Below are 15,388 nucleotides of genomic sequence, written 5' to 3' on the forward strand. Positions count from 1 at the left end.
TGCTGGTTAGTATTTGTCTGGCCTGTAATGTCATCACACGACATGGTCCTTAACAGCCGGACAGAAAATGTCCGGAATGTAATATCAGGTCTATGTCCTTGCACTACCAACAACTTTTTCTTCTTCACTTCTCTCTTCTTTTTTTTTCCACCGTCATTCCTTTAGTTCGCTTAACTTTTCTTCCCCCCTTTGCTCTACACGGTAAAAGATGGCGGAGTGGGAAAAAAAGGAACATCTGATCCATTGAGGGGGGGGGAGTAGAAAAAACGTTGGGATAGACGTCGCGGAATGTTTGTGTCCGTCTTGTTGGATGTGCTATATCCCTTTTTTGTGTGTGTGTGTGTGTGTGTGTGTCTGGTTTGCAACGAAAACGCGTCCGACTCTCACCGCATTTATTTATTTATTTTTTCGAATTTTATTTTTTATTTTTAATGATTGGAATACTAAACATCCGGAGGAGGGTTCCGCAAGCACGAGTAGACAGCATCAAGAAAAAAGAAATGTGAGGGCAATCCATCAAACACAAAAAGAAGGCAACCCTGAAAGACGCAAAGAGAGAAAAAGAAAAAAAAACAAAAAAAAACACGTCAGATGAAGAAAAGAAATCAGCTGGGTGTTCCGTCGAGAGCATAATCATCCCGCTGGATGCTAATTTATAGAGAAAGATCGCTCCGACTGATGCCGCACGTGTGTACATCAACCACGTCAAAAGATCACATACTTTCAACAGATACGCACACACCAACAAGACAAACAAAAAAAAAAGAACATTATTTAAATGTCATAAAAATGTTTTGTTGGCGCGTGAAAACGTGAAAGGAATTCACCCCACGAATTTCACGAATTCTTTCTCGACATCCCGCGTTCGTCCTGCTCGTTCTTCATCGAACAACAGCCCAACGAGAACACAAATACTAAAGAGGCGTACAGTCGATTCGAATCGGGGCGCCAGACCTTAAGGAATAACACGAGCATATTAAAGATTCCAAATAGTTTTAGTTCGTTGCGTGTTTCACGTCGTGTACATGTGCTGCGTGTAGTGAACTATTCCACTTGTAAACAAAATCAAATAAATACAGGCAGCAAAGAGACGGGGGAAACGACAAACGACCGAAAAAGGTACATCAAAGGCGATGCGAAGGGACCAGCCAAAGACGGGAAATTGTTATAGAAGAGAAAAAAGAGAGAGAGAGAGAGAGAAAGAATAAAAAGATTTTCCTTTTTTTTTTTTTTATTTTAACGTCATGACGAGGCAATTTCGTTGTGTAGAAGAACGGAGAAAAAAAAAGAGGCAACCCGGTGATTCGCGCAATAAATGTTTTTTCGCTACGACAGCGGTGGTGGCAATATATAAGAAGAAAAAAAAGAGAAAAGAAAGAAAAAAAAGAATTTTTTTACAGTTGTTTGTGAAAGAGAGAAAGAAAAAAAAAAAAGAAAAAAAGAAATGAACCTGTCAGGAAGCGAAACCACAAGCGAGAGGGAACACACACCAGCGGTGCAACCCGGGGCCGGGCGGACGAAAAAGCGGCCTGGGGTTACACAAAAAGGACGGAACGACCATCGGAAAAAGGGAAGGCGATGTGTTTGATATCATCTTTATTCATAAACGAATCAATGAATGAAAGGGGGAAAGATAACCCCCCACGCAAACACAAACGATGTGTGATCTTTGTTGTCATTTGTGTCTCTTTTTCCATTTCCTTTTTTTTAGGGGGAAAGAAGGTATTTGACTCTTTTTGATTCGCGTCTTGTTATCCTCTTCCATCATCATCTAACCCATTTCTTCTTCTTGTTATTCACGTTTCTTTTTTTTCATTCTGCCTCGGAAATAGCTTTTCCCTGTTTTTGTTTCTTCTCCCAACCGTTCCGGCTTCTTTTCTCCATCTGATTTCGTGGGAGGGGATCGTCCTTGATTGATCCAATCAGCAATTCCATACTTGACTAGTCCTCGGGTGGTCTCTATCCAACAACATTATTCGATCCTTGTTTCGCAATAATTACAACAGCTCTCAGCCAGAGACTTTCAATATTGAGCAAAGCATTTTGTTTAATCAGTCCGAATTGAAAATGAAAAATAAATGTATATATTTACCACTCAAATGGGCGGGGACGTTAAAAGGGGATTTGACTGATCGCAGTGCTCTCTATCAGGTAAATAAACCAATGAAATAACCAAATGAAAGAAGCCGAATCAAATGGGCATTGGCTGCGCAGTCGGGCCGATCCAGCGTTGCAAATGATTCAATTCCACACGTGCAGGTCGACCTCGGTGCTGCGTAGACTTTGACAACCAAAAAGAAACAAAAGACTGGAGAAGAAAAAAAGGACGATAGCTTCGTGTCGACGACACGTCGTGAAAAGAAAAGAAAAGGAGGAGGGAAAGGCGACATCATCGTTCAATGTCTCCCGATCGCCATCCTTCGTCCCTCTATTCTCCTGCCTTTTCCCTAGCAATAAGATCGGATCCTTCTTGGGCCATCTTTTTTGGCGCGCATCGTATGGAATGCTGGATGATATCATTTATTTTTATTTTTCATTCCCCCGCCCCGCAATCCACCATGTATCCTTGCATCAATTCTTTCTAGACAAGTATATCCACAATATTTTTTTTCCTTTTTTTCTTTTGAGCATCGTCTTATCAGTTCCGCTTTTTCAAAAAATAAAAAGAAAGAAGAAGAAGAATAGCAATCGCGCAGCACAATAGATTCTGTGTGCCCCCGCAAAAAAGTAAATATTGTTCTCAATTGATCCGTGACACTGTCAACGGCCAAACAAGAAAATGACGTAAAAGCTGCGAAACGCCAACCCCATTTTTTTTTTGGGGGGGGGCTTTGGTGATGTAACAAAAATAGGCACAAAAGACTATTGGGATAGGATGTAGGCTCTTATCTTTCTTTGTAACTTCCCCCATTTTTTTTTTTTCACTTGGATGGCTCCTTCACCATGGAAATGAAAAAAAACCTTATAGATGTTAGCCCTCATCTTTCTTTTGCAACAGTGGACGCTAGTGATGCTAATTCAACCGGGCGACGTTCGTTCGCTCGTTGATGTGGATCCGGCAGCCGGGCAAAGTTCCACCATCCGTGTCCATCCCATAAAAATAATAATAATCATCATCTAAGATTATATATATATATTATATATGGACTATAGAGATCCTATATATTGAACGCTTATCGTCCCTGTTTTTCTTGTAATACATTAATCCAGGGATTATATCGTGAGGGGGTGGGGGAGCTCTACGGATTTAGAGAACGGTCATTACAATTTGTGCGGATTCTTGTAATACTTTGTCTTTGTATTAAAGGGTATTTTTAAAGAAATTAGAGGGGGACGTGGGATAGCAGTTTTTTTTTTTGTTTTCAGCTCTTCTTTCCTGACATTCGTCGTGAAACCGGACGTCGTTTGCGCTGTATGTGCGCTATTGCAACGGATAGCCATTGCGGGCTTTATCCGACCGACCTCTTCCGGACCCCTCTATCTAGCAATGATGGTAACTATCGTCTAAGACAGCAGTCCGAAGAGATAGATCGAGAAAAAGGGAGGAACACCCCCCTCCCCCCCCCTCCCGTCTCCTGAAAAGAAACCAAAAAATAATACATTTGGATTGGGGTCTGCAATCATGTTGAATTGCTCAAGACTCCGCCTTTTCCTTCAGTATTTCTAACTCCGTCTCTTATCTTTTTTCTCAGTAAATGTCTTAACTCTTTTTTTTTTCTTTTACTCTCTCGCTCTCTCTTAACGCTCCTCGACTCGCGATGTAACATAAAAATCCATCAGAAGGAGGGGGAGAGAGACTGACACGGAGAAGAGGGGTGAACAAAAATCTATACGAAATAAGAATGGAAAAGACTCTTATTGGAAAAAGGAAAAATGGAAAGAGAAAAAAGGAAAGACTTTCAAGCCGGTTGAGTTCTCACGAGACTTTACACGCACAACATAAGAATATTATCAATTCCTTATTCTCCCATTTTTTTTTTTTTTTTTTATCCATGGCTACTTTACAGAAGAAGAAGGGATTGCTTCGATGTGCATTTCTGACAAGAAATTTGTTTCTATTTTCTTACTTTCTTTTTGTTTTTCATCTGGAAAAAAGCTCTTCTATCTCGGTGTTTGTTCGCATGCAAATGTACGTTATATATCAGAGCACCTCACTCTGTAAAATGTATGGATGGTAAGCTTTAGTTCGCAATATTCCGAACCACCCCCCCCCTTTTTTTTCTATCTGCAAATTTAAAAAAAAAAAAAAACGACATCATTCTTGAAAATTCCGTCGACTTCCAGTCCAGCGATTTTGTGAAAGCTGATCCGATATATGCAGCGCAGTGACACAGGGATCTGTTACAGTGGTGCGAGTTCCGAATACTGAAGTTGTACCGAGCGGAAGTAATAAGAACGCAGCGGAAAAGAAGATGAAAGAAAATCGGTTCCAGCAACGAGAAAAATCAAATTCTGATGCTTTCAAAAAAAAAAGCGGATGTCAGTTCCTGCTGATCATTTTATTTGTTAACTCTCCCCAGTCGAGTCAGGTGTCGCAAGGGCAAGTTCCACAAATCCATTAACATCCAAAGGACGGCCACAACCCCCCCTCCCATTCACGATCTGTTACAGATGCCATAGGCCCAGCAACCGGATCGCATTCAAAATGTAGGAAGACATATTACCAAATGAATGGGCTAGTTGAAAGGATCGATTGATTAGTCGAATGACCAGTCCAGCATATAGAGCATATAAAAACGTAGAGTCTATTTTCTTTTTTTAATACTACGTAATCTGTACATTTCCCTTTCCAACACTTGATATGTTTGGGGCATTAAACGTAAGCACGATGCTGCTGATATGGACGCTTCTGTTACCGATCGAATGGGCGCAACTTAAAAGACTGCGATGAGCTTTGCTACGTCGTCGAAGACATTAAGGTCTTGCCCTTTTTCCCCCCCGCCCGTTTTTTCAGTCAGATGCAGCCAAGTGAGCCCAGCATCAGATCGATTGTTCGGGAGGTGTTGGTGTGTGTATATTTCCCTTGGATATGCCAATAGGCCTATTTTCTTACCCTGATATAGATGGGGCAACAACAACAAGAACAACAGCCCCACAGGGAAGAGAGAGAAAGAGAAAAAAAACAAAAAACGAACGCCGAAGGAAGAAAGATCTATTAACATCATTCCGGGAGATGGAGAGGGTCGCAAAGACATCGCAGGATCTTGAGGTGGCACTGATGGATTCTTTTATTCCTCTCTCTCTCTCTCTCTCTCTCTCTCTCTGTGTCTGTCTCTTCCATACATCTATACGCAACGGCTGATTGCTTCCGATGCACCGCCTCTCTTTCCTGTCTGGGATGTCCGTCTATAGACAACTGACGATAGAATCCGCAATTTTGTCAAAAGTAAAAAGAAGAGAAACAACACGTTGTCCTTCATTCCTGTCAATCTGTCCGTTTCCTTCTTTTTTTTTGTCCCCATCAGTAAATACTCAACGCCTACCCATCAAGCAAATATTACGAGCTATAAAGATGGAGCGGATATTGGGACACCCTCGCCGAAGGACAACAAAGAGCAAATAGCCATCGAGTTCTGGGACCAGAACAATTGCGACTCGTTTAAGATATTTGTTTTCTTTCTTCTTTCTCGTACCTCACAAGCGTTGACTGTACGTCTCATCACTGTATTTCGGTATACAGATGCACACAATAATGCCTCCTTCTTATTTCTTTCTATCACCTAGCGTGCTGTTATCCTTGAAGAAAGGGGCAAGGAGAAATCCATCAACGCTTTTACGGCACCGGTAATATTAAATATGGAAACACTTCATATACTTTCCAAGTATCACTCTGTCTGTGTCATTTTTGGTGCCTCGAAAAAAAAAAAACACACGAGTGTTTCACAGGGTGCACCATCTTTTTTCTCTCTCTCTCTCTTTCTCCAACGGGAGGGAAATAACTTGTGCAATATCCATTCTTTAGCGTTCCTCGGTTTCACTCGTAAAAATAGTGTACAAAATAATAAAATAACACCCATGCTTGCTGTACAGACAGACATACGGTAGAGAAAGAAGACAGCCGGGTAGTGGGAGAGTATTGTAAAGGGGGAAAATGTTAAAAAATAAAAGGGATAAAGAAAACGAGGTCGCAAGACAAGATGGATCTTTTCGACGTACGGTACATCTTCTCTCTCAAGCAGAGCCAAAACGAAGACCTGCTGGGGTTTGAAGAGCTTTTTTATCTTTTAAACTCGCAGTGTGTGCAGCTGAGTGACGAGCTCTGAGAGAGAGACGAAAGGGGGGGGAAATCATAATAATAATGATAATAAAGTTTTTGGAATACGCAAGGTAAAAAAAAAGAAAAAAAAAGATTGCTTTATGCCTTGATGAGCAACATATGCCTGGCGATCATCAGCATTGAAGGTGAAGAAACGAAACTAATGCATCCGCTCACGGGGAAAGAAAATGAATAGGAAAAGCGGTAACGATGTCACTTGATTCGAGATGATGGATTTTCTTCTCCTATAGTTGGGGTAGCGATACACCAAACCTTAACTTGTGAAAGGAATCCTAATGGAGCCCATTAAATATTCCGAATTGGCTTCATCAATCATCCGACTGATCATCGTAGAAAGAAAGAAAACGCGTAGAATTTTCTACTTTATTGTTGGGAGGGAGACGTTGGTTTTCTTATTAATAATAAAATAATTATTTAACAATGGAGTTGGTTGATTTTGTGCGATGAACGCGTCACTCAAATGCTAGGACATAGGTGGCTCTAGTGAGCGTGTATACAAGTCAGCTGTCAAAACAAAAATTTCTGAAGCTGCAGTCCTTTGCCGTGAATGAACGAAAAATGACGTCCATCCTCGACCAATATGAAAAAGCTAGCAAGCAGGTATGCTGTTGTAATTTTAAAGGAAGATGGATAGTTAGTTTTTAATAGACTTTTTCTGTTATGTCAACGCATACAGGCTGGAACGACGGTATTTATCAACACGCTCTTGGAAAATGAACGGCCTATGTTCGCAAAGCAGAAAGTGGCCTATACGCCCCAATATCCCGTTCATCACATGGGCGCTCAATCGGGTCGCATAGCATTAGTTCTCGTCAACAACACCCTATTGAGAATAGATACCCAATTACCTGACAACATTGATGGTAAGTTAAAGCAAAAGCCCATCAGCCATTAAAGTATTTCACCCTTTCCGTGATCACAGAGCTTGATCTCAACAAAAACCTGACGGTTGGCTACAAAATACAAAGGTTGTTTGTTGATCCTACTGGCTGCCACATCCTAGTTAGTGCTGTGCACAAGGACAGGGAAAGAGACCCAGAACGGGAAGATAACAATGCAGAGCTAATCTACGTTCATGCTAACTCAGCAAAACCACGGCAGGTACCCAGTGAATCAGATAAACTATTCAAAACTGAATTGAAAAGAAAGTAACACTTCTGAATGAATAGGTGACAAAAACCAAAGGAAATTTCATAACGGCAGTTGGATGGTGCACATCCAACATTGGTCAAACTACTGGTCCTATTCTTTTGGGAACTTCTAAGGGCTTCATCTATGAAACAGAAATCAATCAGAGTGGAAATGAAATATACTGGAAACAAGTGAAACTTAATTCCATTGAACTGCTCTCAAGAAGAAAGACAGATAAATGAAACTAGTAATTTTTCTTCAATTTCAGGTCTTTGATCTTGGACGAGGAACACCTACAATGATTACTGGCTTGGAATATTTTCGGTTGCGTTCAGCAGGAGAAGGCCAATCCGTCTATGGGGTACTGATAACTACCATGACAAAACTATACCAATTTCAAGGCAATCTCATGAATCGGATGGATGATAGACCCTTATTGCAATCTATTTTTCACGCCTATCTCAATACTAAAGGTGAAATTCAAAAAATAATGCAAGCGCTCAAGACTTTCCATTAATGCTAGTTGACAAAACAAACAATAGAAAAATTCCTCGAAATTCCGAGTGAATTCGCCGTGTCCCGCTTGCGGCTTTGTTTTGCCAACGACCAGCCGACTCAAGTTGCATGGATGACAGGCAATGGGGTCCTCTTAGCACAGGTCTCAAAACAACCATTTTAAAGTTACAGGAAAGTTGTTCTCATATTTACGAAATTTCTACTTCACAGGTATCAGACAAGGACGGCGTTCTGAGCCCGCAGCACCGAATGATTCCTTACCCACTGCCCGACACGTCGTCAGAACCATCGGAAATCAGCAAAAAACGCGGGCATCACAAGTTCCCATTAGAAGTGGCCCTAACCCCCTTTCATTTAGCCATGGTTTTTTACGATCGTCTACGCATAATCTGTACCGTTAATCAGCAGCTGGTTTACGAGGACACTTACGATCAGGTGGGACAGCATTCTTGAGCAAAAATCAACGTTTTTTTTTTTTCTTCATACTAAATAAGATTGTTAAATACGCAGAGTTTTGGAGATCTTCGCGGTTTAACTTGCGACGGACGGAATAAAAAAAATCAACAAGGGCCCGTGTTGTGGTCGTTCGCCGACTACGCTCTTTTTCGTTATACGATCACCGACGAATCCCGCCACATTTGGCAGGTATTTGCAGAAAACTCAAAATCCCCTCAAAATAAAAATGAAAATAAAAACCTTTTTGAAATATTCGTTCATAGATGTACATGGAGCAAAAGCAATTCGACCTAGCGTTGCAATTTTGTGGAAACAACGCCAGTCAGCGGTCGCAAGTCCTTTTGCACCAGGCCCATCATCTTCTCAGTAAACACCAGTACGTGTAAAACATATTTTTGTAGTTAGAAAAACAATTGCATCTGAAACTTCTTTGTACGGCAGGTACGAGAAAGCGGCCAAGCTCTATGCACAGACAGAAGCTTCCTTCGAAGAGGTGGCTCTCAAGTTTATGGAAATCAAGCAAGAAGATGCTCTACAGGCTTTTTTGTTAGAGGTAGCTCTTGTCTGGAAACTACCAAACAATTTTAAAAATTCAATGATTCTTAAAAAAACAGAAAGCATCACGATTGAAAGGAGATCAACGGATGCAACTTTCTATGCTAGTTCTGTGGCTGCTGGAGCTGATGCTCCGCAAGCTCGGTTCGCTCAAAGATGCTGGAATCAAGACGGACAGTCCACAGTATCAAAGCAGCTGGGACACACTCAATCGTTTTACTGAGCAAAGGCGTATCATGGTACGAATACCTTTTTATGTCAAGAGGCCTATGCATTTTTCATTGATAATTACAGGAGTGTATCAAATCAAATCTTGGAGCCGTATATAGCTTGTTGTCAAGCCATGGGCTGCACGATGTAATGCTCCACTTGGCCGGCAAGCTCAAAGATAGCCAACGGATTATGGAACAACATTTACTCGATCGCAACTACAAAGAGGCCCTAAACGTCCTGTTGGAATCTTCCGATTCTGAATTGCTTTACAACGCCTGCCCGGTTTTGCTACAAGAGCAGCCCAAAGAAACAGTGGACATGTTGATCTACAAAGCGCATAAGCTGGAACTCACCCGAGTTACGCCGCTTCTCTTTGCCGCGTTGTCAGACGGGGACACCCGCTTAGCCAAAGAGATAATACGTTTCGTTGAGCATTGCGCTTACCAGCTTAACTGTAAAGATCGCTCTTTACATACGCTGCTATTCTCCTTGTACATTCGATACGATCCGGATAAAACCTTACCTTACCTGAACGGACAAGGTTAACCTTTTTTTTTTCTTCTTTCTTTTAAATTAATTTATATTAACGTTATTTGATTCGCGTGAACGGGATAGGTGACGATGTCAAGACGGTTCCCTACGATGCCCAGTCGGCGTTACGATTATGCTTGGCTGCTGACACCAGACAATTACAGGCTTGCGTCTTGCTGTATCGTATAATGGGGCTTTATCAACCGGCCGTGGAAATGGCTCTCAAAGTGGACGCGGCGTTGGCGCGTCAGACGGCCGACATGCCGGAAGAAAACGAAGAGCTACGCAAGAAGCTTTGGCTGCGTATTGCCAGACACGTAGTGGAAAAAGAACGCGACATTCAACGGGCCATGGCTGTGTTACAGCAGTGCAACCTGCTTAAAATAGAAGACGTCCTACCTTTCTTTCCCGACTTTACTACCATCGATTTGTTCAAAGACGCAATCAGCCAATCGCTTCAAGAGTACAGTCATCATTTGGATACGCTCAAAGAAGAGATGGAAGAGGCCACCAAAGCAGCCGACGCTTTGCGTCATGAGATTCAAGCTTTCCGACACAAATCGATTGTCGTACAGACAGGAGACCACTGCCATTTATGTCGTTCCCCGCTTCTAACTAGATCGGCTTACCTGTTTCCTTGCGGCCATCGCTTCCACGGTGATTGTCTTCTACCTCGAGTCTTAACGACCATGAGCCAAATGCGAAGAGAACGCGTAGCTGAACTCCAAAGAGAGCTGGCCTCCTTGCCTAATAACGATGCAGATTCCTTGTCGCTAGCGTCGTCTTCACTCGGTACACGTGAGCAGTTGCTGCAGGATCTGGATGACATCATGGCTGCGGATTGTGTCCTATGTGGCGAATCAGTCATCAGGCAAATCAGAATTATTTCCAATTTACAAGAGCTGATTCTTAACGTGCCTTTTAATTTAATCTATAGGTTGATAGATGCACCGTTCACAGTGGAGGATGACCTTGAAGCGTTTAATGCTATTGATTGATTTATGCTTCGTTTCATGATTCGAAATTCCAGTCATTTTATTTTCGCTCTCACGAGGCTTGCAATGAAGTGTCCAACTTGGTTAGATGCCCCTTCATAATTTCTTTCAAAATGACACCAATATCCTTACATCCCTTGATGGCAGTATCCAAAACTTTGCTGAGATGGTCGATGTGGAACCGCTGTGTTAGCGACATGTAGACTATCTGAAATTTGTAAATGAAAGTTTGTGATACCTAACGTAAACAAGTAAAAAAAAAAAACAAGTTGATGATCTCACCTCTCCCGAGTGCGGTAGAATTGAGACGACCAGTTCAGGACTCCCACCACTTTGCTCAACGTGATTCACATCCACAAGAGGCACGTCCTTGACTAGGGAGGCAGTGCAAGATACAACTGTGTCTTTGAGAGGCACCCCGGCATCTACCAGCGCCATCTAAAACATTTCAATCATTGATGTTAGCTTGATTACATTGGCAAAATTTGATTCGTATTAACCATTGCGGCATTTACGCACGTAGTGTAGTTTCCGCCGTCAGCTTGCAGGACCTTTGAATGAACAATATTCTATATATTAACACATCATGTAACACACCATTCTCATGTGATGAGGAAAATTGGTTGAAAATATGATCTTTAGGAAAAATTGGTTTTGAGGATAATAGGGTCATTTTTTATGCCCTAACTTGATGACACTTGTCATGTGAGCTTAGTTAAGAGATGAGGGGAGATATTACCTCAACAAATATGTCAATTTGGGATCTTGGATACAATTCCGTCCTTATGGCTGCTGCAAATGTCTCCTCCAAATGAGTTGACATCTCAGTGCTCTTACGATCACCTCTAGGCCTGCGTTTCCTCTCTCCCATGCTGAAAGTTGCTGTGCTGTACTGACAATTGACAAATGCTTTGTCATGCAGTGCCTTTGATTTTGATCCCCGAATCTATGGCAAATAAAACATTTAGCAACACGAGCCCATGAATACATAGGACAAATTGTAAACCTACTTCATGTGGACCGTAAACAGCAGCAAGGACTTTTGTATTGCCCTGTTCTAAATAAGCTGATCCGTCAGCTTGAGCAAAAATACCAAGCGAGCAGCGAATCCTGAACAAAAAGATTGTGCGTATGTCAATCGACAGACGAAAAAGAGAGCACTTTTAAAAGATCTAACCTGCGTAATTCATTCGGCTTCCGTCCATCAATTCTCAAACCTTGATCAGATAAAAGCTCAGTTCCTGACATGTTTATAATGAATCATTCAACTATTATGGTTTAACGAGTGTTTTTTGAAAACGTGCTGGAGCAGACGAACGGCTGTCGCATGAGTCAATCAGAGTTGCCACACCCGTCTCTATCGTGACTGCAATACTGCTTGCATGACTAGAATTTGTATTTGGAATTAAAATATTAATTTTAGGTTTCAGCACTGCATTTAAAAAACTCTGTCATATTATACCATTTAAAAACGAGAGTATGCCCCATGACAAGAATAGCCAATGTTAATTTGATCGTGATTAGCTGGCTAACTTGGCTAGACATCGCTTGGCTATGTTTACAAGCACAGGTCTTGTCTCAGCAATTATCAGAATCAACACAGGAACACGTATTGGAGAAAGGTTCCGAATTGGAAACGTTCGCAGAAATGGATGAGCCCCATATGGAAATCTGTGTCAAACTAATGAAATAGATGGATGGCGAGCCTAAGGAGAGAAAGTCGCAGACACCTGTCGATTCTTTGCGCCGCCATGACGGCAGTGGATGGTGGTCGAACCGTGTACGTTCTGTTAACAGCATGACGGTGCAGAGTCTCTCTACAGTTCCACTTCGAGGTTCGTTAAGATGAAAAGCCATGGTCCAAAAGTGACGTTCAATTTTACCTTTCCAATATCGCACCAAGTGGAAGGCACGTACTGGGAATCCCAATTCCAAAATAATCATTTAGAAGATTTTCTTTCTAGAAAAACAGGTTTAGGGGCCAGTTTTTTGGAATAAAGGTGAACCTTGGCAACACGAGCAACGAATGTGATACTAGTCATTCATTTTTGTTTCCTTTCTTTACTGGGAAATACCAAGGACGCGTCCATATGCAAATACCAACTGCTGAAGACTAAATTGGAAATACATATAGCAATGTTTTAAAACAACCTTGCCTGATCTGCTGGGTTGCATAGTTGAATATGGCGATTAAAGATGAACTTTTACGTTAAACAGAAATAAATAAATAAATAAATAAATAAACTAAACAAAGACAAAAAAAAGGAGAAACCCCGTAGCTCAGGCATTGGGGCACATGAAAATATCACGAAACGGCATTCCGTTATGTAGAGATCAGTTCCGCAAATAGAGTCGGTCAGAGTTGTTTAAGAAATAAGACGCAATCTTGTGCCGAATTTAGCTCCAGTTTACGTATATAAACAGGGACACTTCCTTGATGACTCCCTATTCTGCTATGTGTACAGTTTTTTTTTTGTTTCACAGTTTTGTTTTGTTTGTTAGGACTTTTCTTCCAATTGTTATCTCAAGGATTGATCAATCCTTGAATCGGTTTCTCTCAACTTGAAATATTCACGGAAGTCAGACGGCCGCGGGACAAGGTCGACCCTGTTCACTTTTAACACTAGCCGTTCATCATTGCTCTTGATCTTGAAAAGGACAATCAAGACAATGAAAACAAAAAAAGTCTTAACAACAGCAGTCATCGAGAGAAACACTGAAAACAGATTAGCCTATAAGACTGTTAGGAAATAATGAAACTATAGTAGAAGAGAAAATCAAAGGAAATGAAATCAGCTTTTTCTGTTGAAATAAAAGAACCTTCAGAACTTTACTCATCAACGACATCATGTTGACCCTAACGTCTGTCTTAGGGTGTAGGCTGAAATGAAAACCGAACAAAATGAGTAAAATTTTAACAAATTAAAGAGAAAAAACAAAAAACGCCAGCTGTGTTGATTGTGTTCGTATCTTTTCTTCTCCGTAACCTCAATTTCGTGTCGGCCAGTATAATCAGAGCACGGACATCGAGACTGCTTCGTCATTCGACTATATTCGAGTGATGATGCTACAGCACGTCACGCCACCGTTGGGAGGGGCCATTTTGTTTTTTTTTCTTCTTTTTATCAGCCCATCCTTGTAGAAACCGCTGGGAATAAAAGAAATCAACCAACCAAAGAATTCAAACAACAACAACAAAATGAATAAATCAAGGAAAGTAAATTGAAAACTTATAGATTGCGATATAAATAATCGATCGATTGAGACTGTACGACACAACTGGTTTATAGAACGGATAGCATATAGAAGCAAAGTTTGGCACGCTGGTCAAAGGATGCAAGTCACAAAGTGCAGTTTGAAACGTGGACAATCTATATTGCAGAGCAGCTCCGGCTCCCGGCTTGCAGCCCAGCTAAAAGGGCAAGCCAGCAAGCCCGCCAAGCAGCACGTCAGCTTGCTATAGAGCCACATTCAGGAGCATGAGAGAGGGCAAAGAGATATACTACAGTATATATAGGATATCTGATGTAACGTGTTGCTGGTTTTTTCACTAGCCAGAGCTGCTGATCTGGTTTCTTATACACAGCTCGGTAGTTCAAACCGATTCAATCCTGTTTTTCAGAAAGTTCGAGGACTTCAGAGTAGACTCTCTCTCTTTCTCGCTCTTTATGTCTCTCTGGTTTGCCCGTTTTGCTACGCTGTTGCACTGTTTCGTGCCCACGTACTATCACGGATCTCTCAAGTGTGTCCATGTGTGTATGTGTGTGTGTGTGTATGTTGGTGCCTGCGTTCTAGCTGCGTTGCGTCTGTCAGTTCGAAGAAGGACAACTGGTTTCCGGTTCAAACTGCTTCAACTTCAGTTGGGTCGGTCCATCGAAGCAACAGCAACACTATACCAACGAGGGCTTCTATAACGGCACGTCATTGTTGAAAATAGTCGCATATTTATACAAGTTTAATACACTTGGTAAGGAGTGTGTGGAACGCAACCGAGATTGCCCAGGCCCACTCGTTCTTCCCCTTTTTTCTTTTTTTTAATTCTTTTCCCACAGCACTTGAAGGCGGTCAAAGATGATCTCTTTCCTTGTCATCGACGAAATCCGGCTCCTCGTCAACTAAAGAGTCTCTCTTCTCCTCCTCCCTCCTTCAGACTTCTACCCTCGTGTCCATCTATACAGCCCACGTCAAACGATCTGTACGACCGATATACGACATCCTCGACCCCCTTCTTGGCCGCGTCTGATATCACATTTGGATGATTCAAAGAGAACTGAATATACTACAGGCTATTTATTTCTTTTTCATTCCACTCCACTTGCCAAATTATAAATGGAAATTTACAACATTGACCCATTTGATGTAAGGATCTGCGACTATATTATTCTACATGCCCTAGCGGGAAAAGATGAAAATGAAAAACAACACAAACTTCACAGAATAATCGTTCCCACGAACGATGCTATAAGAGAAGCAGCGACAGCAGTTCCAACCGCGTGATCGCACTTTAACGCTTAGTATATAACCAGTTCGATCGGGTTATCCCATACATGTCTGGTTGGCGTTGCGTTGGCGCGAGTTATCGGAGCCTTCAAAAGGGTCAAGCATGAACATCATGTCGTAGACTAATGGCATTAACGATGGGACATCCCTCCATCACAGGCCATTCTTCTTGGTCTTTCATACTTTCTTGATAAACTATTTTGATTTCTTTACT

General features: G+C 41.7%; 2 protein-coding genes across 2 annotated transcripts; one reads left to right on the plus strand and one right to left on the minus strand.

The window, feature by feature from the left end:
• The first annotated feature begins 6,734 nt into the window (after window positions 1-6,734).
• Window positions 6,735-11,163, plus strand: LOC116917164 (vacuolar protein sorting-associated protein 18 homolog). The gene is made up of 14 exons (XM_032922534.2): window positions 6,735-6,877; window positions 6,954-7,140; window positions 7,200-7,378; window positions 7,447-7,599; window positions 7,677-7,881; window positions 7,951-8,066; window positions 8,135-8,359; window positions 8,435-8,569; window positions 8,644-8,756; window positions 8,822-8,933; window positions 8,995-9,174; window positions 9,230-9,689; window positions 9,764-10,550; window positions 10,617-11,163. Exons 1-14 carry the CDS (start codon window positions 6,836-6,838, stop codon window positions 10,675-10,677), a joined length of 2,955 nt encoding a protein of 984 aa, XP_032778425.2. The 5' UTR covers window positions 6,735-6,835; the 3' UTR covers window positions 10,678-11,163.
• On the minus strand, window positions 10,697-12,045 carry LOC116917165 (exosome complex component RRP41). Its single transcript, XM_032922535.2, has 6 exons — window positions 11,852-12,045; window positions 11,685-11,784; window positions 11,414-11,620; window positions 11,175-11,225; window positions 10,957-11,112; window positions 10,697-10,882 (listed from the first exon to the last, which is right to left on the minus strand). Exons 1-6 carry the CDS (start codon window positions 11,920-11,922, stop codon window positions 10,727-10,729), a joined length of 741 nt encoding a protein of 246 aa, XP_032778426.1. The 5' UTR covers window positions 11,923-12,045; the 3' UTR covers window positions 10,697-10,726.
• Between the last annotated feature and the right edge of the window lie 3,343 nt (window positions 12,046-15,388).

Source organism: Daphnia magna, linkage group LG2 (assembly GCF_020631705.1).
Source record: "Daphnia magna isolate NIES linkage group LG2, ASM2063170v1.1, whole genome shotgun sequence".
Taxonomy (NCBI): domain Eukaryota; kingdom Metazoa; phylum Arthropoda; class Branchiopoda; order Diplostraca; family Daphniidae; genus Daphnia; species Daphnia magna.

Excerpts from the sequence above, each read along its gene's own strand:
- LOC116917165 (XM_032922535.2), bottom strand. The coding sequence starts at position 11,922 with ATGTCAGGAACTGAGCTTTTATCTGATCAAGGTTTGAGAATTGATGGA. Across the intron at positions 11,785-11,851 it reads AAGCCGAATGAATTACGCAG|GATTCGCTGCTCGCTTGGTA; the intron begins GTTAGATCTTTT and ends CTTTTTGTTCAG. Across the intron at positions 11,113-11,174 it reads CGTGCGTAAATGCCGCAATG|ATGGCGCTGGTAGATGCCGG; the intron begins GTTAATACGAAT and ends GAAATGTTTTAG.
- LOC116917164 (XM_032922534.2), top strand. The coding sequence starts at position 6,836 with ATGACGTCCATCCTCGACCAATATGAAAAAGCTAGCAAGCAG. Across the intron at positions 7,600-7,676 it reads ATGAAATATACTGGAAACAA|GTCTTTGATCTTGGACGAGG; the intron begins GTGAAACTTAAT and ends CTTCAATTTCAG. Across the intron at positions 8,934-8,994 it reads TACAGGCTTTTTTGTTAGAG|AAAGCATCACGATTGAAAGG; the intron begins GTAGCTCTTGTC and ends TTAAAAAAACAG.